The sequence below is a fragment of the Oncorhynchus keta genome, chromosome 29 (assembly GCF_023373465.1).
Source record: "Oncorhynchus keta strain PuntledgeMale-10-30-2019 chromosome 29, Oket_V2, whole genome shotgun sequence".
Classification (NCBI taxonomy): Eukaryota; Metazoa; Chordata; class Actinopteri; order Salmoniformes; family Salmonidae; genus Oncorhynchus; species Oncorhynchus keta.
The window spans coordinates 28,789,846-28,814,930 of record NC_068449.1 but is presented as its reverse complement, the minus strand read 5'-3'; the positions used below and the strand labels follow the sequence as shown (position 1 = coordinate 28,814,930).

Below are 25,085 nucleotides of genomic sequence, written 5' to 3'. Positions count from 1 at the left end.
CGCTTTTCGATGAAACGCACGTTCTGTTATAGTCACAGCCGTGATTTAACCAGTTTTAGAAACGTCTGAGTGTTTTCTATCCACACATACTAATCATATGCATATACTATATTCCTGGCATGAGTAGCAGGGCGCTGAAATGTTGCGCGATTTTTAACAGAATGTTCGAAAAAGTAGGGGGTAGGATCAACAGGTTAACCTCTCTGAACTACCCATCCCGGATACGGGTTTGAATTCGACAACATACGGTGTTCGCCACAAATAGTCATAAAACATTCCTGAAAATACAAGTGTCTCACATGCTTCAAAAGCCTATAATCTTGCTAATCCAACTGCGTTGTCATATTTAAAAAATGATTTATTGTGAAGGAATACGCTGAGATTATCTGAGCACAGATCCCCATATCAAACTACTTATTCAACCAGGACTTGCATAACAAAATCACAGATTGCATTGAAATAAATTGTTTGTTTACATTTGAAGATCTTGCTCTGGTTGCAATCCCAAGGCTCATTGTTATACAATGAATGGTCTTTTGTTCGGGTTAAATCCGTTTTTTATAGCCTAACACGAAACAGTTTGTGAACGCTTATCTCGTTGAATTTCATGTCATTCAATTTTCGACGTAACATCCAACGTAAAATAGACAGGCTTTCCCTGACTTTATCCAGTCATGTTTGGTTTCCTTGCAATCAACTGTTTGTTTGTAACACTTCAACTATGACAGACAAAAAAAATAAAAAATCCAGAAAATCACATTGTAGGATTTTTAATGAATTTATTTGCAAATTATGGTGGAAGTATTTGGTCAATAGCAAAAGTTTACCTCAATACTTTGTTATATACCCTTTGTTGGCAATGACAGAGGTCAAACGTTTTCTGTAAGTCTTCACAAGGTTTTCACACACTGTCGCTGGTATTTTGACCCATTCCTCCATGCAGATCTCCTCTAGAGAAGTGATGTTTTGGGGCTGTTGCTGGGCAACACGGACTTTCAACTCTAATGGGGTTGAAGATCTGGAGACTGGCTAGGCCACTCCGGGACCTTAAAATGCTTCTTACGAAGCCACTCCTTCGTTGCCCGGGCTATGTTTGGGATCATTGTCATGCTGAAAGACCCAGCCACGTTTCATCTTCAATGCCCATGCTGATGGAAGGAGGTTTTGACTCAAAATCTCACAATACATGGCCCCATTCATTCTTTCCTTTACACGGATCAGTCGTCCTGGTCCCTTTGCAGAAAAACAGCCCTAAAGCATGATGTTTCCACCCCCATGCTTCACAGTAGGTATGGTGTTCTTTGGATGCAACTCAGCATTCTTTGTCCTCCAAACACGACGAGTTTAGTTTTTACCAAAAAGTTATATTTTGGTTTCATCTGACCATATGACATTCTCCCAATCTTCTTCTGGATCATCCAAATGCTCTCTAGCAAACTTAAGACGGGCCTGGACATGTACTGGCTTAAGCAGGGGGACACGTCTGGCACTGCAGGATTTGAGTCCCTGGCGGCGTAGTGTGTTACTGATGGTAGGCTTTGTTACTTTGGTCCCAGCTCTCTGCAGGTCATTCACTAGGTCCCCCCCGCGTGGTTCTGGGATTTTTGCTCACCGTTCTTGTGATCATTTTGACCCCACGGGGTGAGATCTTGCGTGGAGCCCCAGATCGAGGCAGATTATCAGTGGTCTTGTATGTCTTCCATTTCCTAATAATTGCTCTCACAGTTGATTTCTTCAAACCAAGCTGCTTACCTATTGCAGATTCAGTCTTCCCAGCCTGGTGCAGGTCTACAATTTTGTTTCTGGTGTCCTTTGACAGCTCTTTGGTCTTGGCCATAGTGGAGTTTGGAGTGTGACTGTTTGAGGTTGTGGACAGGTGTCTTTTTATACTGATAACAAGTTCAAACAGGTGCCATTAATACAGGTACCGAGTGGAGGACAGAGGAATCTCTTAAAGAAGAAGTTCCAGGTCTGTGAGAGCCAGAAATCTTGCTTGTTTGTAGGTGACCAAATACTTATTGTCAACCATCATTTGCAAATAAATTCATAAACAATTCTACAATGTGATTTTCTGGATTTTTTTTCTCATTTTGTCTGTCATAGTTGAAGTGTACCTATGATGAAAACTACAGGCCTCATCTTTTTAAGTGGGAGAACTTGCACAATTGGTGACTGACTAAATACTTTTTTGCCCCACTTTATATAATATGTGTGAAATGCTTGATAGGAGTATGTGATGTAAACAGAAAGGTCTACTTCCTTGGGGTCCTGAATATTGACTGGTCTTCATCAAACTGTCCACTCAAGGGGAAGCTTCTCACTGTAACCAGTTACTGTAAACTGGTTCAGGTTATTAATCAACCTACTAGGGTGTTTACAAACACCACAAGAACAAGGTCATGTACATGTAAACAATATTTGTTGGTTTAATAAGGAGCATCCAGATGCTGCACTTGATGAATGTATTAAATTGCTTCTTCCAATTATTGATAAACATGCACCTGTTAAGAAATCTCTTCAACCTATGGGGGCGCAATTTCCTTATTGCATAAAAAACGTGCCCGTTTTAAGCGCAATATTTTGTCACAAAAAGATGCTCGACTATGCATATAATTGACAGCTTTGGAAAGAAAACACTCTGACGTTTCCAAAACTGCAAAGATATTATCTGTGAGTGCCCCAGAACTGATGCTATAGGCGAAACCAAGATGAAACTTCAAACAGGAAATTAGCAGGATTTTTGAGGCTCTGTTTGCCAATGTGTCCTTATATGGCTGTGAATGCGCCAGGAATGAGCCTGCCCTTTCTATCGTTTCTCCAAGGTGTCTGCAGCATTGTGACGTATTTGTAGGCATTTCATTGGAAGATTGGCCATAAGAGACTACATTTACCAGGTGTCCTTTGTTGAAATTGCTGCGTAATCTACAAGCTGCACGCAGTCATCCAGTGATTGAGAGGAGAGAGGAGACTTCCACGAACGATATATCATGAAGAGATATGTGAAAAACACCTTGAGGATTGATTCTAATCAACGTTTACCATGTTTCAGTCGATATTATGGAGTTAATTTTGAAAAAAGTTTGGCGTTATGATGACTGAATTGTCTGTTTTTTTTTGGTAGCCAAACATGACGCAGAAAACGGAGCGATTTCTCCTGCACAAATAATCTTTCAGGAAAAACTGAACATTTGCTATCGAACTGAGATTCTCCTCATTGAAAACATCCGAAGTTCTTCAAAGGTAAATTATTTTATTTGAATGTTTTTCTGGTTTTTGTGAAAATGTTGCCTGCTGAATGCTAACACTAAATGCTACGCTGTTGCCTGCGAATGCTATCAATACTGTTACACAAATACTTGTTTTGCTATGGTTGAGAAGCATATTTTTGAAAATCTGAGATGACAGTGTTGTTAACGAGAAATTTGTGGAGTTGTTGAAAAAATAGTTTTAATAACTGCAACCTAAGTGTATGTAAACTTCCGACCTCAACTGTATAACATACTAATGTTACATACTAATAAGGTGTTTGTAATCAGACAAGACAGTTCTGGGTTGATAATGAATCCCGTTCAGTGAAACCTAGAAAGCCAATGATGTAGACCTCCGGAACTGGTGAACAGAATGAGCATCAGGACCGGGGGGGGATCTGTGACAGTACCACCCTGACGCGTTGCACTAGCAGCAGGACGACACCGGCCTCGGGGACGACCACAAGTGCACAGTGTGGTTCAGTCTGGGTGCTGACGGTGAAAATCCTTGGTCAGCGAAGTCATCCAGGATATCCACCGCAGGAACCCAGCACCGCTCCTCTGGGCCGTACCCCTCGCAGTCGATGAGGTACTGGAGACGCCCCCCCACCGACACCTAGAATCCAGGCCCTCCCGGAGCGAGTGCACCAGACCTACTTCGATGTCCAGAAGAGGAGTCGGGACGTCACTGGTTTCAGCCTCAGCAAGGATTTTAAACGTCCTCACAAACCACATGCACAGCTTCCTGCCCTGAGGCGGAGGGGCAGGTTCCGGGTGGAGAGCCAGACCCAGTCGCCTGGGGAGAACACAGGTGCCTCACTGCCGTGGCGGTCGGCCTGTTACTTGTGCCAATGCACAGCGAACTGGAGACGAGTGTGTGCAGCGTTCCAGATCTCATCAACTTGCCGAAACCACTCGTCCACCACAAGGTGCCAGGGCCGGCTGATATCCCAACACACACTGGACAGGAGTGAGGTTAGTGGAGGAGTGGCGGAGGGAATTCTGCTCGTACTCCGCCCAAGGTAGAAAATCCACCCACTCCCCCGACCGATCCTGACAGTAACACCGCAGGAACCTTCCCACCTCCTGGTTGACCCTCTCCACCTGCCCATTTGCCCGTAGGTGAGACTGACCGTGACCCCCAGGCTTTCCATGAACGCCTTCCATACCCCTGAGGTAAACTTAGGGCCACGATCTGACACAATATACTCCGGGATCCCATTGTGCCGGAAGACGTGCGTAAAAAGAGCCTCCACGGTTTGCATGGCCGACGGAAGCCCAGGTAGAGGAAGGAGCTTTGGAAAACCGGTCAACAATGACGAGAATGGTGGTGTTCTCCTGGGAGGGGGGAAGGTCAGTGACAAAGTCCACCGAGAGGTGAGACCAGGGTCCAGGGTAAACCCAGACATCCTTAGCCAAGGTGAGCCACCAGTACCTCTCCGTTAGGCAGGCGATGGTACGGCCTATCCCAGGATGACCCGACACAGGCGCTGTGTGCACGCAGGAAAGGAGGCGGTCCCACACACCTGTGGGCACGTAGGGTGGTTCTCCGTGCACTGTGCAGGTGCAGGTTCCATATGCACGGCCTGTCGTATGTCGGCATCCACGTCCCATACCACTGGCGCGATGATGCGGAATGGAGGGATGATGGGGTTCTCCTCTCCCTGCCTCTCCTCTGCGTCATAAAGGTGAGACAGGGCGTCTGCCTTCACATTTTTCGAGCCTGGCCTATAGAAAATTGTGATTTGGAACCTGGCGAAAAATAGAGCCCACCTGGCCTGTCTCGGGTTTAGCCTCTTCACTGCCCAGATGTACACCAGGTTGTGGTGGTCCGTCCACACCAGGAAAGGGTGTTTAGACCACTCCAGCCAGTACCTCCATGCCTTCAGAGCCTTCTTGACCGCCAAGAGTTCCCAGTCCCCTACGTCGTAGTTCCTCTGTGCAGGGCTCAGCTGCTTAGAGTAGAAAGCGCAGGGCCACAGCTTTGGAGGGGTTCCAGTACGCTGGGACAGCACTGCCCCGACTCCTACTTCGAAGGCATCCACCTTGACGATGAAGGGGAGTGGGGGTCGGGATGTGCCAACACGGGAGCAGTGGTGAAACATGCCTTCAGAGTCTTAAATGCCCTCTCCTCCTCTGCCATCCAACGAAGCCTCTTGGGACCTCCTCTCAGCAGGGAGGTAAGAGGTGCGACCACCGTGCTGAAGCCACGAATGAACCTCTGGAAATAGTTGGCGAACCCCAGGAATCGCTGGACTGCTTTCATGACGTTGGGGATGGGCCATGACCTGACTGTGCTGACGCGTTGCTCCTCCATCTCCAATCCCTCCATGGAGATGAGAGAGCCCAAAAAGGACACGGACCTCTGGAAAAACAAACATTTCTCCTGTTTAACATATAGATCATGCTCCAACAGTCTTCTCAGCACAGACCTAACTAACGGGTCATGCCGGACACAGTCAGCAGAATATACCAAAATGTTGTTTATATAGGCCACTATGCCCCGTCCCAGCATGTCCCGAAACACTTGATTGATGAAGGCCTGGAAGACTGAAGGAGCATTAGACAGGCCAAAGGGCAATACGAGATACTCGTAATGACCCATGGTCATGAAAAAAGCAGTCTTCCATTTATCGCCTGCACGAATGCGCACTAGATTGTAGGGCCTCCTCAAGTCCAGCTTCGTGAATTACTGCGCCCCTTGCATTTGTTCAATGATGATTGGGATGAAGGGTAAAGGATAGCTGAACTTGACTGTGGCCTTGTTCAGTGTTCGATAATCAATGCGGGGACGCAGTCCCCCATCTTTCTTCTTGACAAAAAATAAGCTTGAGGAGGCTGGTGATTTAGAGGGGTGGATAAAACTCTGCTGGAGACTCTCATGTACATAGGTCTCCATGGCCTCGGTCTCCGCATAGGAGAGGGGATAGACATGTCCTCTCAGGAGGGCTGCGTCAGACAACAGGTCAATGTCACAGTCCCAGGGCGATGGGGAGGCGTGTAGTCTCGGTCTTTGAGAAAACCAGTTGCAGATCCTGGTACTCCTCCGGTAAATCCAATTGAGGAGCACAGTCCAGACTTTCTGCCGTAGTGGTGTTGACACCGCGAGACACCTCCCCTGACACTCCTGCGGAGTGTCTATAATCAAGAAAGTGATCTGTTCTGAATGAGTGCCATGGGTCAGAAAATAAACAGGAGCAGTAATGTGATGAACGGGCCTTGTCTCTATTGGACAATAATCCATGGCTTGAACTGGAATGGGTGACTGTAGGGGAACCAAAGGAATGCGTAATGCAGTGGCCAGTGCGCCATCTAAGGGATTTCCGACAGCTCCGGAATCAATCAGATTTAACGGGAGTGAAGGGCTAGGGTACTCAGGGAATTTAACGGGAAACCACACTGGTTGATTTGACAGGTCAGGAGAGGAGACCTTGCCTCCTACCTGGGTTGGCGTAGGAGAATTCTCTGGCTTGTCACCTCCACGCCTCCTTATGGATAGAGAGCAGGTTGGGGAGAAATGACCCCTTTCTCCACAATAGAAGCAGATGCCCAGATTCCTCCTTCTCCTATGCTCTGCCTCGGCAAACACGGCTCTTGCCACAGAGCAGGGGTAGCCATGGGCTCTGAATTCTGCGCAGGTCTTCTTCGGAGCCACATGAGATTGTCCAACTGTATCACCGTGCTGATGAGCTGGACGAATAAAAGGTTGTCATCACGGCAGTCTAACTCCAACTGTACCACCTCCCGTAGTCCGCTGCAGAAAACGGTGACGACAGCCAACTCGTTCCATCCGGTGGAGGCAGCGATGGTCCGGAACCCCAGGGCGAACTCCGAGGTGGTCCTAGATCCCTGGCAAAGTCGAGTAGACGCTCACCCTCCTCTCGGCCCACATGATGGTCAAACACCGAGCAAAAGAGGAGGGTGAAGTGCTCGTAAGACTCGACCTCGGGTCCGCCCGTCTCCCAGACCGTGGCACCCCAGTCCAGAGCCCATCCGGTCAGTGCCGAGATGACGGTGGCAACCCTGTCTCTTCCGGAAACAGCCCCGTCATAGCGAGCGAGGTTCAGGTCGCATTTTAGAAGGAACACCTTGCATCTTGGGGTATTCCACGGACCAGCTCCAATGGAACGGAAGTAGGTTGTGGTGAGGGAGCTGGTACCAGAATCGGTGCTGGAGACTGTAGGGACTGCACTCTTCCCTCCAAGCACGGGATTGTTGCCAGCACACTGTCCATGGCAATACCGAGTCTCGAGAAACAGTCATCATGGTGCTGTACTGTCCCTACAATTGTCGCCAGCTCGTTCTTTCCTGTTGTCTCCATTTTGCAGGTCTGTTATTCTGTCACGCTGGCATAAAGGATTTTGGAGACAGGCGCAAGAATACACAGGGGTTTTTAATACACCCAAAACAAACACGTATACAAAACACTGGGCTGTATCCAGCCCTGCACAACAGCACAAACAGTAAAAAGACCTATCCGAAGCAGTCTGTGTATCCCATAACCCGCCCCCCCAAACAAATATATATATAGTATTTTGAGGTCCCCTTTAAGGTAACTTACAGTCAATTCATAATTTTATTTTAACCACAGTCCCTTAGAAATCCTGAGTTAAATCACATGTCACAGAGCACAGCCCAGCCGCACTGCTGAGCCTGATTGTTTCCCTTAAATATTAGGCTGCATTTTGTGTGTAGGGGGTCTGCTCTATACGGTAGTAATAGCTTATCTGTCAAACCTGCGTACATAGCATGTTGATCATTTAAACACTATAATGCAGGGTGGCAGGTAGCCAAGTGGTAAAAGAATTGGGCCAGTAACCAAAAGGTTGCTGGTTCGAATCCCAGAGCCTGCAAGGTAGAAAGATCTGCCCTTGAGCAAAGCAGTTAACCCCCAACAACAACTGCTCCCTGGGCGCTGATGACCTGGATGCCGATTAAGGCATCCCCCCACACCTCTCTTATTCAGAGGAGTTGAGTTATATCAGAAGAAACAATTCAGTTGAATGCATTGTGGTGCCCCTCCTAATGTTTGTCTTTGGACTATGGCCATGTTGTGGCTCTGCAGTCCAACTGTCTATTAACATGAAGATCATTGCTGCTACTTGTCATTGAGTGGGTGATAATGTGAAACGTTTACAGTATGTCCCAATCTGTCAAAATACTGACCACGTTAACGATTACAGATCAAAGATAAAAATAATGAATACCCAAGCTGGACAGAATACCACTGTGAGTCACAGAGCTATACAGTAGTGGCTTAAAAGCTATTCATACTGTCATACTATTCTCTTTGACAGTGGTAAAGGCATTTCTTGCTCCTATATTGCCTTCTAACATGCAGCGTACTGTGGTTGACAGACTCTAAATCTCGTGCTGCTTTTCGACTGTAACTCCAGTGGTACATTAGTGTATACACCTTTGTGTTATTTCCACAGCTTTGGCTGACAGTGAGGACTTGTGAAGAGCAGATTCAACCTTTGCCTTAACAAAACAGTTGCTCTATGAGAAGTTGTTAAAGTTCACAGTTAGTCATTGTTATGTAACTGACAGCTGAAAAGTACCGGTGTTCTGGCTTAGACTTGAAGTGAGAACAGGTCCACTGGTGAGACACAGGTGCTAGCCTGCGTAGATGGAAACAGAAAAGTCTAAATCTTTTGGGTATATTGTCCAGATGGGTGTCCAGATGGGATAGAGCAGTGTGTAGTGCGATGGTGATTGCATTGTCTGTGGATCTATTGGGGTGGTATGCCAATTGAAGTGGGTCTAGGGTATATAGTAAGGTGGAGGTGATGTGATCCTTAACTAGCCTCTCAAAGTACTTCATAATGACAGAAGTGAGTTCTACTGGGCGATAGTGATTTAGTTCAGTTGCCTTTGCTTTCTTGGGTATAGGAACAATGGTGGACATCTTGAAGCAAGTGAAGACAGCAGACTGGAATAGGGAGAGATTGAATGTATGTAAACACTCTAGTCAGACGGTCTGCAGCCTTGTGAGAGTTAACACGCTTAAATGTCTTACTCACGCCGGCCACAGAGAAAGAGAGCCAAAAGTCCTTGGGAGTGGGCCGCGTCGGTGGCACTGTGTTATCCTCAAAGCAGGCAAAGAAGGTGTTTAGCTTGTCCGGTAGGAAGACGCCGGTGTTCGCGAAGTGGCTGGTTTTCCCTGCCACATACATCTTGTGTCTGAGCCGTTGTATTGCGTCTCCACTTTCTCTCTACTGACATGTTGCTTATTTGATTTCCTTATGGAGGGAATAACTACACTGTTTGTATTTGACCATATTCCCAGTCATCTTGCCGTGGTTAAATGCGGTGGTTTGCTCTTTCAGATTTGCGCGAATACTGACATTTTTCCACTGTTTTTGGTTTAGGTAGGTTTTAATAGTTACAGTGGGAACACATCCCCTATACACTTCCTGATTAACTCAGTCACCATGTCCGTGTATGCGTCAAGGTTATTCTCAGATGCAACCCAGAACATATCCGAGTCCACGTAATCAAAACAATCTTGAAGCATGGATTTGGATTGGTCAGACCAGCATTGAATCGACCTATTGGGAAGGAGGAGCAGAAATGGAGTCATGATCTGATTTGCCGAAGGGAGGGCGAGGGAGGGACTTGTAGAAATCCTGGAAGGGAGAGTAACAATGGTCAAGAGTTTTTGAAGCGTGAGTACTACAGGAAATGAGTTGATACAGTGCATTCGGAAAGTATTCAGACCCCTTCACTTTTTCCAAATTTTGTTACATTACAGCCTTATTCTAAAATGTATTAAATCAAATTTTTATCTCATCAATCTACACACAATACCCCATAATGGCAAAGTGAAACAGCAATACCTTATTTACATAATAATTCAGACTCTTTGCTATGAGCCTCGAAATTGAGCTCAGGTGCATAATTTTTCCATGGATCATCCTTGAGATGTTTCTACAACTTGATTGGAGTCCACCTGTGGTAAATTCAATTGATTGGACATGATTTGGAAAGACACACACTTGTCTATATAAAGTCTCACGGTTGACAGTGCATGTCAGAGCAGAAACCAAGTCATGAGGTCGAAGGAATTGTCCATAGAGCTCCGAGACAGGATTGTGTCTGGGCAGAAATCTGGAGAAGGGTACCAAAAACTTTCTGCAGCATTGAATGTCTCCAAGAACACAGTGGCCTCCATCGTTCTTAAATGGAAGAAGTTTGGAACCACCAAGACTCTTTCTAGAGGTGGCCGCCCAGCCAATCTGATTAATCATGGGAGAAGGTCCTTGGTCAGGGAGGTTCACCTTCCAATAGGACGACAACTCTAAGCACATAGGTAAGACAACATAGTAGTGGCTTCAGGACACGTCTCTGAATGTCCTTGAGTGGCACAGCCAGAGCTGGACTTGTACCCAATCTAACATCTCTGGAGAGACTAGCTGCTCAGCTTTGCTCCCTATCCAAACTGACAGAGCTTGAGAGGATCTGTAACTCTCCAAATACAGGTGTGCCAAGCTTGTAGTGTCATACAGAAGAAGACTCAATGCTTTAATTGCTGCCAAAGGTGCTTCAACAAAGTACTGAGTAAACGGTCTGAATACTTATGTAAATGTGATATTTAAGTTTTTTTATTTGAAATACATTTACAAAAATGTCTAAAAACCTGTTTTTGCTTTGTCATTATGGAGTATTATGTGTAGATGGATGAGAGAAAAACAATTTAATCAATTTTAGAACAAGGCTGTAATGTAACAAAATGTAGAAAAAATAAAACGGTCTGAATACTTTCTGAATGCACTGTGTATATATATATGTGTGTGTGTATATATATATATATATATTTATTCCATTTATTATCAGTTATACTATTTACTGCACTGTTGGTTAGAACATGCAATTTAAGCATTTCGCTCTGACAAAAAAAAATTGAACTAGTTAAACTAGACTCAGACCAGATGGAATTTCACCTCAGTCCACCACGGTTCTGTACTGCCATCTAGATTTACAACTTCAGTCTTATCGATTTTCTTTCTCTCAGTGGCCCAGCAGCGTTTCATAGTAGATCTTTTACCTCAATAGAACGTGTGTAGCAGTGTTTCAGCCCAGCCACCTGCATCATATTCACAGTCAATTTTGTATCTTAATATATAATGTTTATGCAGCTTCATGCACCTGGTTTTCTAAAACTTTACTATGTAATAACTGTATTATACTGTATCTTTCTCTTGTTCCATAAGCTTTGGCTAGGCTCTGTAATGTGCATAATGTACACATGATTTTCCATTCTAGTCAGCTGAGAGGAATGCCAATGCCTGACTTAGCACATAAAGAAGATCGTCTTTGATTGACAGTTCACTGTGAGTGCAGTGTGTGTGTGTGTGTGTGTGTGTGTGTGTGTGTGTGTGTGTGTGTGTGTGTGTGTGTGTGTGTGTGTGTGTGTGTGTGTGTGTGTGTGTGTGTGTGTGTGTGTGTGTGTGTGTGTGTGTGTGTGTGTGTGTGTGCGGTATGTGTGTACAGTGTGTTTGTGTGTGTGACATCTAGCCATCTGACCAGCTCTCCTCATTCTAGTGTCTAACTCCTGACGCGTGTTACTCTGTGTCTGGTGCTCTGGTCCATGACTCCCTCTGCTGCACGACACACTCAGTCAACAGGCAAACCAAATGAAAACCCAAACTTCTGACACCCGAGGAGAGTTTAAGTTTTTACAGGTATAAACGGTGTTTGTGAGTCATTAATCATTAATCTCCATCTCTTCAAAATTCAGGATTTAGAGAGAACGGCTCAGAAAGACAGTGGATGAGAAAGTGTGTATTTGCATTTTTTAAATGGTTTCTTTTCTCAGTTGTCTGAAGAAATATTAATTGTTATAAATGTATAAAAAAACTTCACAAATATCTATTTTCATCAGCAGTATACTTGAGCATTATTATGATTAATACTGCATATTTGTAGGAAGAGGTCTGACCACAAGAAGAGATTTTATGAAAGACCTCCAGAAACAGATATTTCAGAATGCCCTGCTTATTACCCAATATAACCCAAAGTCAAATAGTCAGCGTGTCTGTTTGACTTTGGGTTATATTGGGTAATAAGCAAGGGCATTCTGAAATATCTGTTTCTGGAGGTCTTTCATAAAATCTCTTCTTGTGGTATTTTACTCTCTTTAAGTGAGCCTCATACATTTAAAAGAATGTCTCTCTGTCTCCAAACTGTTCCAATGGAAATAGCCCTGACTCGGCCTCTCACTGGAGCCTTGTTGGTGTTTGGACACGGTATAGAAATGTGCTGGCAAGTTATGGATAGCGATAGCTCTGTATTTTGATACAGAACAGTAGAGCTGGTTGATGTCAGAGACAACTTTCTTCTCTCCTCACATTGTTCCTTTGGTTTGAGTGCTGTGATTGACTATTTTCCTGTGCTGTAACACATTGTTGTTGAGTTTACGATAATATTCTCATAAAGCCACTGGATACCGTAGAATAAGTCATCCATAACAATGGCCACATACAGTACATGCCTAAGTCATACTGCCAAGTGCAAGTATAGCGTCACATTGCGTAATGCTGGTGTTTTTACGATGTTGATGTCATTTTTAGGCTTTCAATAAGAAAAATATTACTCTTCACAGTGTCAACGTCCTCTAAAATTCTGAGCTCCGAAGAAAAAATATGAATGTGTTTTTTCTCAGTCTTTCAATGAGCTTCCTCAGTCTCGTTACAGTAATTAAAATTGCAGCTATGCACAGTTTGAGACCTGATTACATGTTTTGTTCTTAATCATGAGACAGATTTAGACTGCAATCCATTAATGATTTATATAAGCATACATTTTGATTATGTATGAGCCAGATTAAATGTGTAGCATGGTTTTTAAACTATTGTTTACACACCAAAACACATGTGCTTTTCTCCCACACACACTTGGCATTTTTTGCAATGTAGCCCAGTATTCCCATGTTTCTATATGTGGATGTTAGTCATGCATTTTTCATATGAGTATTTTCAATTAAGATACACTCATTGGAATCACTTCTCACTGGCCCTGATAAACTGGGGAAAATATACCGTGAACACTACTGAGAATTTCCTATACACCTAGCCATTTGGTGAGAGAGAGCGTTTGGTCATTTCCAGATCATACATACTCTACTTGTGTACATAATAAACACACTTAGGTGTGTACTGAGGGCATTTATTTACTAAGCGTTTGCACATGTTAAAATGACCAGAATATTGTTCCTTCTCTTAACCCTTGTTTGTACTCCTGTCTGAAAACCACTGCTACAAAATTAACTTCACACCAGTGAAAATGTATACTATACCAGGCTGTTAGTGTGTAGCAAGGACCTGCTGAGATCCTGCACTTCCACTCCAGAATACATGCAAACTATGTGTCCATATCAGCAAACTGAATGCCAGGGAGCTCTGTATCCATCTTCTGCCGGCGGGATGTGCTTCACAACAAATAATGTATTTTCCTGACAACCGCAGGCAGCTGACAGAGGTGCAGCTTCATCTCTGAAGCGGAGCGTTTGCTCGTCTCTGATTGGGCCATGCAGGGCATTAGATCATATTGCCATGTCTCTTCCACACGTCTTTTTAACTGTCAGTCACATACCCCATCTATCTCTGTTAGGTCCTGTTAAAATAGCATGTCTTAAGGTCTACTTAAAAGGCTTTGAATAATCGTGGGGAAAAGGCAGTTCAGGCAGAAAAATAGAATTTGAACACCAAAAAGATGTGTGGGGGGAAAACGATGCGCAAAACCAGCCAAGCTAGTAATTTTATATTGTGCTTGCGTCATTTTTATATTGTGCTGGCATTATATTGTGCTAGCACGGCGGGGGGGTTGAACCCCTTAATTGAATCTCCACTCAAGTAAGACATTGCTTTTGAGGGGAAGCTGTGCTTTGAGCTTATTTGAAATACAAAGAACAGACAAAAACACCTTTGGCCCATTTCCATAAAAGATTTACCCCAGTGTTTTAACCAAATGGCTCAGACTTTTCTGTTTCCATCTACGCAGGCCAGCATAAATGTCTCGCCAGCGGACCTGTTCTCACTTGGGGTCAAAGCCAGAACACTGGTATTTTTCTGAAATGGTCCACCCCCACAGACAGTGTGGTGAAGATGACGCAAACTTTTATAGATACACAATTGAGAGCATCCTGTCGGGTTGTATCAAAGCCTGGTACAGCAGTTGTACCGCCCGCAACCGCAGGGCACTCCAGTGATGTGGTCTTCCTAACGCATCACCAGGGGCACACTGCCTTCTCTCCAGGACACCTACATCACCTGGTGTCACAGGAAGGCCAAAAAGATCATCAAGGGCATCAACTACACGAGTCATGGCCTGTTCACCCTGCTAACATCCAGAAGGCGAGGTCAATATAGCTCCATCAAAGCCGGGACGGAGAGACAGAAACATAGCTTCTGTCTCAAGGCCATCAGACTGTTAAATAGCCATCAGTAGCCGGCTTTTGTTTTACATACTGTTTTACTGATTTCATATGTATATAAACTGTATTCTGCTGTATTTAGTAAACCCCCCCTACATTTATTAATTCCATTATTTCACTCTTATATTTGTGTGTACTGTTGTGAATTGTTCGACCGTACGTATTTACATAAGAATTGACACCCTTAGCTATGAGACTCGAAATTGAGCTCAGGTGCATTCTGTTTCCGTTGATCATCGTTGAAATGGCCCTACAACTTGTGTGGGTGTCCACCTGTGTTAAATTAAATTGATTGGACAGGCACACACCTTTCTATATAAGGTCCTACTGTTGACAACGCATGTCAGAGCAGAAACCAAGCCATGAGGTCGAAGAAATTGTCCGTAGAGCTCCAAGACTGGATTGTGTTGAGGCAGAGATCTGGGGATGGGTACTAAAAAAATTCAGCAGCATTGCAGGTCCCCAAGAACAGAGTGGCCTCCATTATTCTTAAATGGAAGAAGTTTGGAACCACCAAGAATCTTCCTGCAGCCGGCCACCCGGCCAAACTGAGCAATCGGGGGAGAAGGGCTTTGGTCAGGGAGGTGACCAAGAACATGTTGATCACTCTGACGGAGCTCTAGAGTTCCTTTGTGGAGATGGGAGAACCTTCCAGAAGGACAACCATCTCTGCAGCACTGCACCAATCTGGCCTTTATGGTAGAGTGGCCAGATGAAGCCACTCCTCAGTAAAAAGCACATGACAGCCAGCTTGGAGTTTGCGAAAAGGCATATAAAGACTCTCAGACCATGGAGAAACAAGATTCTCTGGTCTGATGAAACCAAGATTGAACTCTTTGGCCTGAATGCAAAGCGTCACGTCTGGAAGAAACCTGGCACCATTCCTACAGTGAAGCAAGGTGGTGGCAGCATCATGCTGTGTGGATGTTTTTCAGAAGCAGGGACTGAGAGACTAGTCATGATCAATGGAAAGATGAATGGAGCAAAGTACAGAGAGATCCTTGATGAAAATCTACTCCAGAGCACTCAGGACCTCAGACTGGGGCGACGGTTCACCTTCCAACAGGACACCGACCCTAAGCACACAGCCAAGACAACGCAGGAATGGCTTCGAGACAAGTCTCTGAAAGTCCTTGAGTGGCCCAGCCAGAGTCCAGACTTGTACCCAATCGAACATCTTTGGAGAGACCTGAAAATAGCTGTGCAGCAACACTCCCCATCCAACCTGACAGAGCTTGAGGATCTGCAGAGAAGAATGGGAGAAACTCCCCAAATACAGGTGTGCCATAGGTCTAGCGTCATACCAAGGAAGCCTCAAGGCTGTAATCGTTGCCAAAGGTGCTTCATCAAAGTACTGAGTAAAGCGTCTGAATACTTACAGTATGTAAAAACATTTCTTTATTTTTTTAATACATTTGCAAACATTTTTAAAAAATCTGTTTTTGCTTTGTGGGTATTGGGTATTGTGTGTATATTGACAAGGAAAACATACTATTTAATCAATTTTAGAATAAGGCTGTAACCTAACAATATGTGGAAAAAGTCAAGGGGTTTGAATACTTTTTGAAGGCACTGTATATAGAAATTGTGTCAAATTATTGAGCATGTCCTCAACTCAAATATGCATCAACATATCAATTGCATTTCTAGATCCTTATATGGACCTCAGTCAAGAGCATATGCATTGCATGTGCTGAAAAAATATACTATATAGGCCTACTGTCAGTATTTGTCATCATATAGAGAAAATAAGATCTCAGGATATCTAATGAGTCAATATCCGGACATACCATGTATGATATCCAGAGGGAATCCAAAAATGATTTGTGCATGAAAGAAAAATATGTATTTCATATTTGTAAAATTATTGAGCATGTGCTGAGAACTCAAAAATGCATATGAAATCCCCCTTATTTTCAGCATTATATGTGATGTATACAGTCAGAAATTGTCAACACGAAGAGCGAAAAATCGATGTCACATATCTCAAGATATTGAATGAGTCCATATCCGGCCATGTCCGGGAGGTGCTCGGCGGTTGTCGTCGCCGGCCTACTAGCTAGCTGCCACCGATCCATTTTTCTTTTGTGTCTGTCTGTTTTGTTTACACCTGTGTCCTATTAGTTAATTTTGGTGGGTTTATTAACCTCCGCTGCCTGCTAATTCTTTGTGGGGGATTATTTGCTGTTGTTGCTCTGTTAGGGGTGCTTGTTTGCGCCACAGGGTTTTGTTTTCTCACGGTCGTTGTACCGTTTGGACTGTAATTAGGAGTAGAGGTTTCTCCTCTGTGTGTTACGTTATTTCCCTGTGTGTGGCGACTTCGTTGATTGTGTTTCCCCACCTGTTGTTGTTGTAAATGATTGTGCTACTGGGACTTCATTGCTCTCCTGTTCCTGACTCCTGCACCTACCTCTTCTTAGGAGGCACCTAACAGACATCCCCTGATATAGACCCTTTTCACCCAGTGTTATTTACATATTGTAACTATCCCAACAGTGGTTTATGCATCGGTTCTTGAGGAACTCATACACTTGTGTAAACATTTCACATTTTAATAATTTAGCAGATGCTCTTATCCAGAGAAACTTACAGTAGTGAGTGCCAACATTTCCCTACTTTTTTTCCTACTGGTCCCCCATGGGAATCAAACACACAACCCTAACTTTGCAAGCGCCATGCTCTAGCAACTGAGCCACACGGGACCTACAGTAAGCCTCAATAAAGCTACAAAAGTGTCAGTGTTGATAAACCTTAACATGTGATAACAATAAAACAGAACAGATGAACCGGAATAACATTCACTTTCATTGGTGGCCAAAAATAACTATCTAAAAGCCACGCCCCTACTGAGCCACGCCTCCAGTCTTCTGATCTGACCTGCTGGCTCATATCTCAATAACCCAGCATCAACAACCCAACCCTGCTCTTTTTAAAGAAAACAACCCAACAAGGTAACCCAATGCTTGCAACCCAGCAGTTGGGTCATCCAAACAACCCAGAATTTCATAGGGTGTGCTAACATTGCATGTTCTATCTAATCCAATATAGCACCAATAAACTGCTCGCAATGTTAAGATAGATCCGCCTGTAGCTGTTTAGCCAGCAGATCCGCGAGATCTAAGCCTACCCTGGTCAGTGACCAGAGGACTAGCTCTATTACACAGCCACTCACCCATGCAGGTTTACTGGCATCGGTTTCCTGACATTGATGCATGGGAGATGCCCCTCATTGCCCGCTTAAGTGCAAAGCGGCCTGGGGATGCCCCATACCAGGGTTTCTCTCTTTCCATTCCATTAACCTTTTACTGCAGTGGGCTAAATCAGGGTCACACAAAAAATTTATTGGTAGTCTTAAACAAATCTACTTTGAAACCAAAGTATACACCTCACACACATTGTTATGGGCTTAAAAAAATAAGACACCTGTACCATGTCCGATATAAAGTTGAAATCTATTCAATTTGGAGTTTGCATCCCAATATTACATTTTATAAACATCACAGAAGACTGAAATATAACAAAACCTTTTGACATGGAAACACCAGATTTTCTGTGGGTTTTTCGAAATAATGTTTATTAATTATTTAATATGAATAACATTCCACCCATGAGGTAGCTGTGCTGACCTCATGCCGGTGCACTGGGAAATAAGGGGTTCAGACAAGTGATACCAGATTACTAATGTTTTTCCAAAGTTACTACCGTAACAATTATTGCATGTTATGCAAAGCTATGGTGTGGATGTTTTTATGGTGAAATGAGTCATACAGGGGTGTTTATGTTAGATGTGTCTAAATGTAGACTTTTTTCACTCCTCTATAGGCTCTATTCAGCTAAACCTACTACTACTAAAAAACCTTTAGCTACAGTACATGTGGAGTGTCCATACATAGCATACACCCCTTCTAATGCGATCAAACCATTCTAGATCAGCAATCCCCTCATCCATCCATCCATCCATCCATTCATCAGTCAACCCTACTCTTTACTTCTGGCTGAGTGATCACTAGGTGAGGGGAACCCCAGGTTACTGTACCCATACATCGATATCTGCTCCCATCATGCCCAATTGGATATGTCATGTCATTACTCACCACCAGGGGCCAATGGCTGGAGAGCAGCGGAATGCTATAAAAAAAAAGTTTTATCTCAGTGAGAGGAACGACCTCAAATGAGACTGTGTGCTCTGTGTGTGTTTTTTTCTCTCTCACTGTATTAGTGTGTGTGTGAAAGAGAGCGAGCAGAAAGAGTAAGAGTGTTTTGGTGTATATAGTGTGAGTGCTCTACATCCCTCAAGTATTTTTACCATTGTTTTTTTGACAGCCCTCGGAGGAGAGGAATCTGTTTTCTAATTTGAGAGCTAGCGTTCGCAGCAAGCAAGTGTTCTCTCGTTTTCAGGCACTTCTTAGCTTCCTACAGTACATACAGTACATATGAGAGGATGCACTCTCTCTCTCTTCTTCTGCTCTGCTGTACAGCTGCCTTCTCAGCAGGCTTCTAATTGTCCCAAGCAATAAATCACTCTCACTTCCCACTCGTTAAATATTTATTTCATGTGAATTAAGCCTTAGTTCCAAGGGTTGGAACACACCTGTGTGTGCGTGGGGGGATCCACACCAGAAGTGAGAAACCTTGTTCCCACAAGATGCCGTGATACGTTCACTATTTAATTTCAACTTTTAACTTGCTAATGCAGGACCTATGAACATCTCCCACTCAGGAAATAAAATGTTCAAATCTTCTGTACCTACTGGCAAAGAGCTCTACACTGCATATGAAATAAAATAACTCCTTTTGGTTTTGTCAATTCATATCTTATCTAATCTTTTCTCTCTCTCTTTCTCTCCCTCTCCCTCTCCCTCCCATCCTCTATCCTTCCCTGTCCTGCAGATCCCAGTCATGACGGGGGCCTTCATGGACTCCTCACCCAATGACAACTACAGTGCCGACCACTCGCTCTTCAATTCCTCGGCCAGTGTCCACGCCGCCTCTGCGGCGACCTCAGCCCAGACCCAGCAGGACGACCAGTCCTCGTCCAGTGATGCCATCTGGCTCTGGATTGCCATCATCGCTACTATCGGCAACATTGTGGTGGTGGGAGTGGTCTACGCATTCACCTTCTGATCCATCTTGCCTTCCTGTCCACCAAGCCAAAAATGAGTGAGCTTCCCCATGGGGGAACGTGATAAAAGGCAAAGGACAAATATCATATAATGAATTACCAAAGGGCTCCGGGATGCAAACGCTGACTGTGGTGTGGGGTTTCTTTAGTTGAAGCTTCAGCAACATTCACTTTCAATAAAAAAAAACTCAATGTTTCAGGATAGGAACAATATAGCAGGTTCAAGTTCAACTGAAGTCTGAATGGTATTTTCAACTTTAGTCGCCTAACTTTCAGTCGACATCACGCTCCTGGATGTTGTTGTGTTGCATTGTGGTACTGAGGGCGATAAGATACAGACAGGGTGAACCGGACCATCTTAAATGTCCCCCAGATAGATGAGAGGCAATTACGAGGAGTGCTGCTTAATTATTTGGATGAACAGAGACGTGAATCTTAAAACATTTAAGTGATGCTGGGAATACTTCTGCATTCGCCATGGGCTCAGGTTCTTACAGTCCATTATCTGTTCTGACAAAAGAACTCTTCTCAGTTTCTATAGCAATGCCACACCAGTTTATGGTCCAATAAAGGAAATCACTCCACCATCTAATTTACTCTGCTAAATCTGCATCTGAAACATCATTTATTACACCACAGAACATCTATCATTGACATTTCACTTTTTTTTATAACAAACCTCTCACAGAGACATTCAAGTATATGACCAAGGTAGACCTGAAAGATATAAGCACACTTTACATGAGCAGAAATAATGTACAGCTTTAGGTTGTCGTAGCCTAATTGTTATTTAGCTACCCTCTTTGGAGTCTTCGTGTGCTGTATAAGCTAAATAAGCTGTGTTCTATTAAGCTGGTCTCTTTAAATGTAGAACTGTTCAGTGAATTTGCTTTTTGCTGCCATGGGGTCCAGGTCCAGTTGAGAATATTAACAGGCTCTTTTCAAGACATTAGCGAGGCCCCTGGTGTCACCACAGTGGGTGTTCTCAAGTCCCCAACTCTCTCTCCAAATCCATGTACATTGATGTCAGGGGTGATAATTTCTTAAGGTTGTCACAGTGGCTGTGCTATGAGCTTTATTATTGAGCTTAATTATTGACTGCTTTCTGTCTAGAAAGGAACTGAAAAGAACCGCCAAGGTTGGTAAATGTGATGGATTGATATGTTTAATCTCAGCCCCAAAGCGTTCTGTTCAGCTGAAAAGAGCTGAAACAGGAAAGAGCCGCTCCCTTTTTGATTGGAATTTGTCTTCTCTCTAGGAGACCGTTGTTGAATGTTGGCTGGCTTGCCCTAACAGCTGCAATTGTATCAGAGTGATAAAATCAATTTGGTCCAAGTTCACCATTACAATAATGAGGTGGGTGCTTACATTTGTCCTACACCACACGTACAAGTGCAAAATGGAAATGTGTTTTTTTTGCATATCCCTCTCCCCCTCAGAGTGGGGCAGAGCCAGAAATCAGACATTATCGACAGCAACCCTGGAGCAATTAGGGTTAAGTGCCTTGCTCAAGGGCACATCAACAGATTTTTAACCAAGTCAGCTCGGTAATTGAACTGGCCCAACACTCCTAACAGCTAGGCTACCTGCTGCCAGTGAGTTGCTATATCAGACACATTATATAATGATTTATGAATAGCTTTGCACATGCATTGCTGAAGTCAATAGACATTTTCTTGTGTATACATCCCCCGCTCTTGAGTTGATGCAGAGGGTCAACATTGATTCCATCAACCTTTTTGACGTATTTTTGCGATATATGATATAGGATTTTAAGTTACAGGGCTAGAAGCTAGAAATAGAGTAGGGGCTGTTTGTATTCAATGACGTTTCTTGTGTGACCTTGATAAAAGAAGAATTTGTAGTAAGACTATCTAGAAGGTTGTAGAGGGTTTCTTATGTCTTAGTATATGTATACACTGTACATTTGGTATTTACAGTATATAACATACAGTAAGTACTTACTTACATTAACCAATTACGATAGAATTTCCAGCAAATTGTATAATTTAAATACCCAATAAGAGGTCAAATGTGTAAGTGTTTAGCAATTTAGTAATTAAAATACACATTCTTTTTTGTATGAAAATGTATTACATTAAAGTTTCAGGATTGCTGTGTTTGTCTCCATAAATACTTATTGTGTGAAAAATGTCCCATTCAATCCAACAGGGAAATGCATCAACAGAAGTTTTACTTTAAACTGTACAGTGGAACGCATGTGTACATTGTGAAAGTGTTAAACGTAACACTTTCTGAGCTAAATGTGCACTTGGGGAAAAGTCTGAAATCTCACCTATGCACAACACAATATATCACATGAGTAGAAATGGACCTTTTCAGTTTGTGAGACAAGCTCCTCGCACTGCTTCCTACTGAAGGTACAGTACCTGTCAAAAGTTTGGACACACCTAGTCATTCAAGGGTTGTTCTTTCTTTTTACTGTTTTATACATTGTAGAATAATAGTGAAGACATCAAAACTATGAAATAACACATAAGGAATCATGTAGCAACCAAAAAAGTGTTAAACAAAATAAAAATATATTTGAGATTCTTCAAAGTAGCCACCCTTTAATGATAGCTTGACACACTATTGGCATTCTCTCAACCAGCTTCATGAGGTAGTCACCTGGAATGCATTTCAATTAACAGGTGTGCCTTGTTAAACCCTTTTTTTATGCTAGTGGTTGTATTAATTTGGGACCTATCACATCCCACAACTGTCCCAGACTATGTTTGGAATATTTATTTCTCGCACAGAATTGGTCAACTTTTGCACACTGGGGAATAGTAGATTGCCATAGGCTATTGTTTTTGCTGTTCATTAGGCCTACTCATCTTGTTGGCTGACGAAAAGTAAATGTGGACAGTTCTTCCAATATCTTCAATATGCGCCTCGGAAATGGATAAGGACGTGCGCAGTTGCGTCCCCGATGTGTCTGTCTTCACTTGTAGCCTGTGGGAAAGATGTTTTGGGATGTCTCCTGGTCTGACAAACAGCGCTGAAGCTCTGAGACTTTCCACCACAGATGTGGACGCAAAAAAAGATATCTCTTGCTTAAACTGACGGATTTTGATGTGGATTTCCTTATTTGCTTATGGCCTTATACAGCTCTCTGAGTGTGAGAGCCAGCATCGGTTTGTGGTGGTAAATAGAGAGCTGCTAAAAATATAGTTGAAAACTCTCTGTAAATAGTATGGTCTGCAGCTTATCATGAGGTATTCTAACTCAGGCGAGCAAAAACTAGAGACTTCCTTAACATTAGAGGTCACGCACCAGCTGTTGTTGACAAAAAGACACACCCCTCCTCCCTTTGCCTCTCTTTCGAGTCCCGGGGATTAGGGCCATGTAAAGAGTAACAGAAAGTCCAGAGCTGCCGACACCTTGGTTCTGATGTCAAGAAGCTGTTTTCGGTCATAGGAAATGATGGTGGAGACATTATGTACATTTTTTAAAAATTAAAAGCTAAGATCAGAGTATTAATCACACAGAATTACAGAATTGGTCAGGAGCCTGTAAGACGGCTACTATCTACTGCAGTGCAATCTTCACCACGGATGCTTCGGATCAGCCAACCAGACCGAATAGTGATGATGATGTAAATCAAGTGTTAATTAAAAGTGTTGCTGCTATCGCAGTTCTGTTGATATTTAAACTAGGTAGCTAAAAGGTATCCAAAAGGGTTCTTCCACTGTCCTCATAGCAGAACCTTTTTTGGTTCCAGGTAGAACCCTTTTGGATTCCACATGGAACACAAAAGGGTTCTTTCTGGAACCAGAAGAGTTATAATGCGAACCAAAAGGGTTCTACATGCAACAAAAAAAAAGGTTATTTAAAGGATTATCCTATGGGGACAGCCAAAGAGCCCTTTAAGGTTCTAGATAGCACTTTTTAAAAAAGTGTAGCTACACACAACGCAGCTCAAGCCATGCATGTTTAGATATGGGTGTGCGCAATCTCTGTACAGGGCAGACTGGGAAACAGACATGACCGAGGCACGTGTGAGCTCTGTACAGGGCAGACTGGGAAACAAGCATGACCGAGGCATGTGTGAGCTCTGTACAGGGCAGACTGGGAAACAGGCATGACCGAGGCACGTGTGAGCTCTTTACAGGGCAGACTGGGAAACAGGCATGACCGAGGCACGTGTGAGCTCTGTACAGGGCAGACTGGGAAACAGGCATGACCGAGGCACGCGTGAGCTCTGTACAGGGCAGACCAACAGGCATGACCGAGGCACGTGTGAGCTCTGTACAGGGCAGACTGGGAAACAGTTCATGACCAAGGCACGTGTGAGCTCTGTACAGGGCAGACCAACAGGCATGACCGAGGCACGTGTGAGCTCTGTACAGGGCAGACTGGGAAACAGGCATGACCAAGGCACGTGTGAGCTCTGTACAGGGCAGACCAACAGGCATGACCGAGGCACGTGTGAGCTCTGTACAGGGCAGACCAACAGGCATGACCGAGGCACATGTGAGCATTGTACAGGGCAGACCAACAGGCGCAACCAACTGACGGGGTGGAGGGTGACGAACTTGATAATATCACAACAACTTGCAGGCAGTGGTTTCAGAACAACAAAGACAAAAACTGTAGGCTATACAAAAGGAGGGAAAAGGGTTATGTGCTCGGCACAGGCAGAACTCCTATCTGTGCACGAACTCTTATCTGTGCACGTGCCTGTTGTCAAGGAAAATGGGGGAAAAGCAATGTACACACTGCAAATCCACACACTTCCACAGCACAGACAATATACTCCCTCAATTGTAGGTCTCATACGCACATGTATAGTAGATATGTAGACCATAGGAGGCTGCTGAGGGGAGGACGGTTCATAATAATGGCTGGAATGGAGTGAGTGGACCGGTATCAACCACATGGTAACCATGACTTGGATATGTTTGATACCCTTAGATGTATTCCGTTTCAGCCATTACTATGAGGATGTAGACAGTATACTGTGCAGGTACAGTATACTGTATGTGCCACTTCTTTAACAGATATAAGGAGTATAGATTCAAAAACAAACTCGTTAAGTGCAATATTACAGCATTGCCCGAACTGGCTGTGGTGGTGGAGAGCTCTGGCTGGAGAACCTGATTTAATGGCAGCCCCAGGTGAGTAGAAGAGTCCATGAGTTCACCTCAGCCCATGTGCTCTTGGCTGCACCATTAAAACACTGGGAGAATGAGGGAATGAAGTAAATGGTTCTGGCTTAATGGTCTGAGCAAAGTAGCAGAGTTCGCCTGTGTCCCAAATGCCACCCGATTCCCTA

The 25,085-nt window shown here is 43.9% G+C and overlaps 1 protein-coding gene across 1 annotated transcript in view; it reads left to right on the top strand.

Annotated features, from left to right (window-relative positions):
* Nucleotides 1-22,001, top strand: part of LOC118362059 (uncharacterized protein C14orf132-like) — a 41,932-nt gene extending 19,931 nt beyond the window's left edge. The window contains exon 2 of the mRNA XM_035742264.2: nucleotides 19,573-22,001. Within this exon, the coding sequence (XP_035598157.1) occupies nucleotides 19,573-19,806 (234 nt within the window). The 3' untranslated portion in view covers nucleotides 19,807-22,001. The remainder of the gene's footprint in view (nucleotides 1-19,572) is intronic.
* The last annotated feature ends 3,084 nt before the right edge of the window (nucleotides 22,002-25,085 follow it).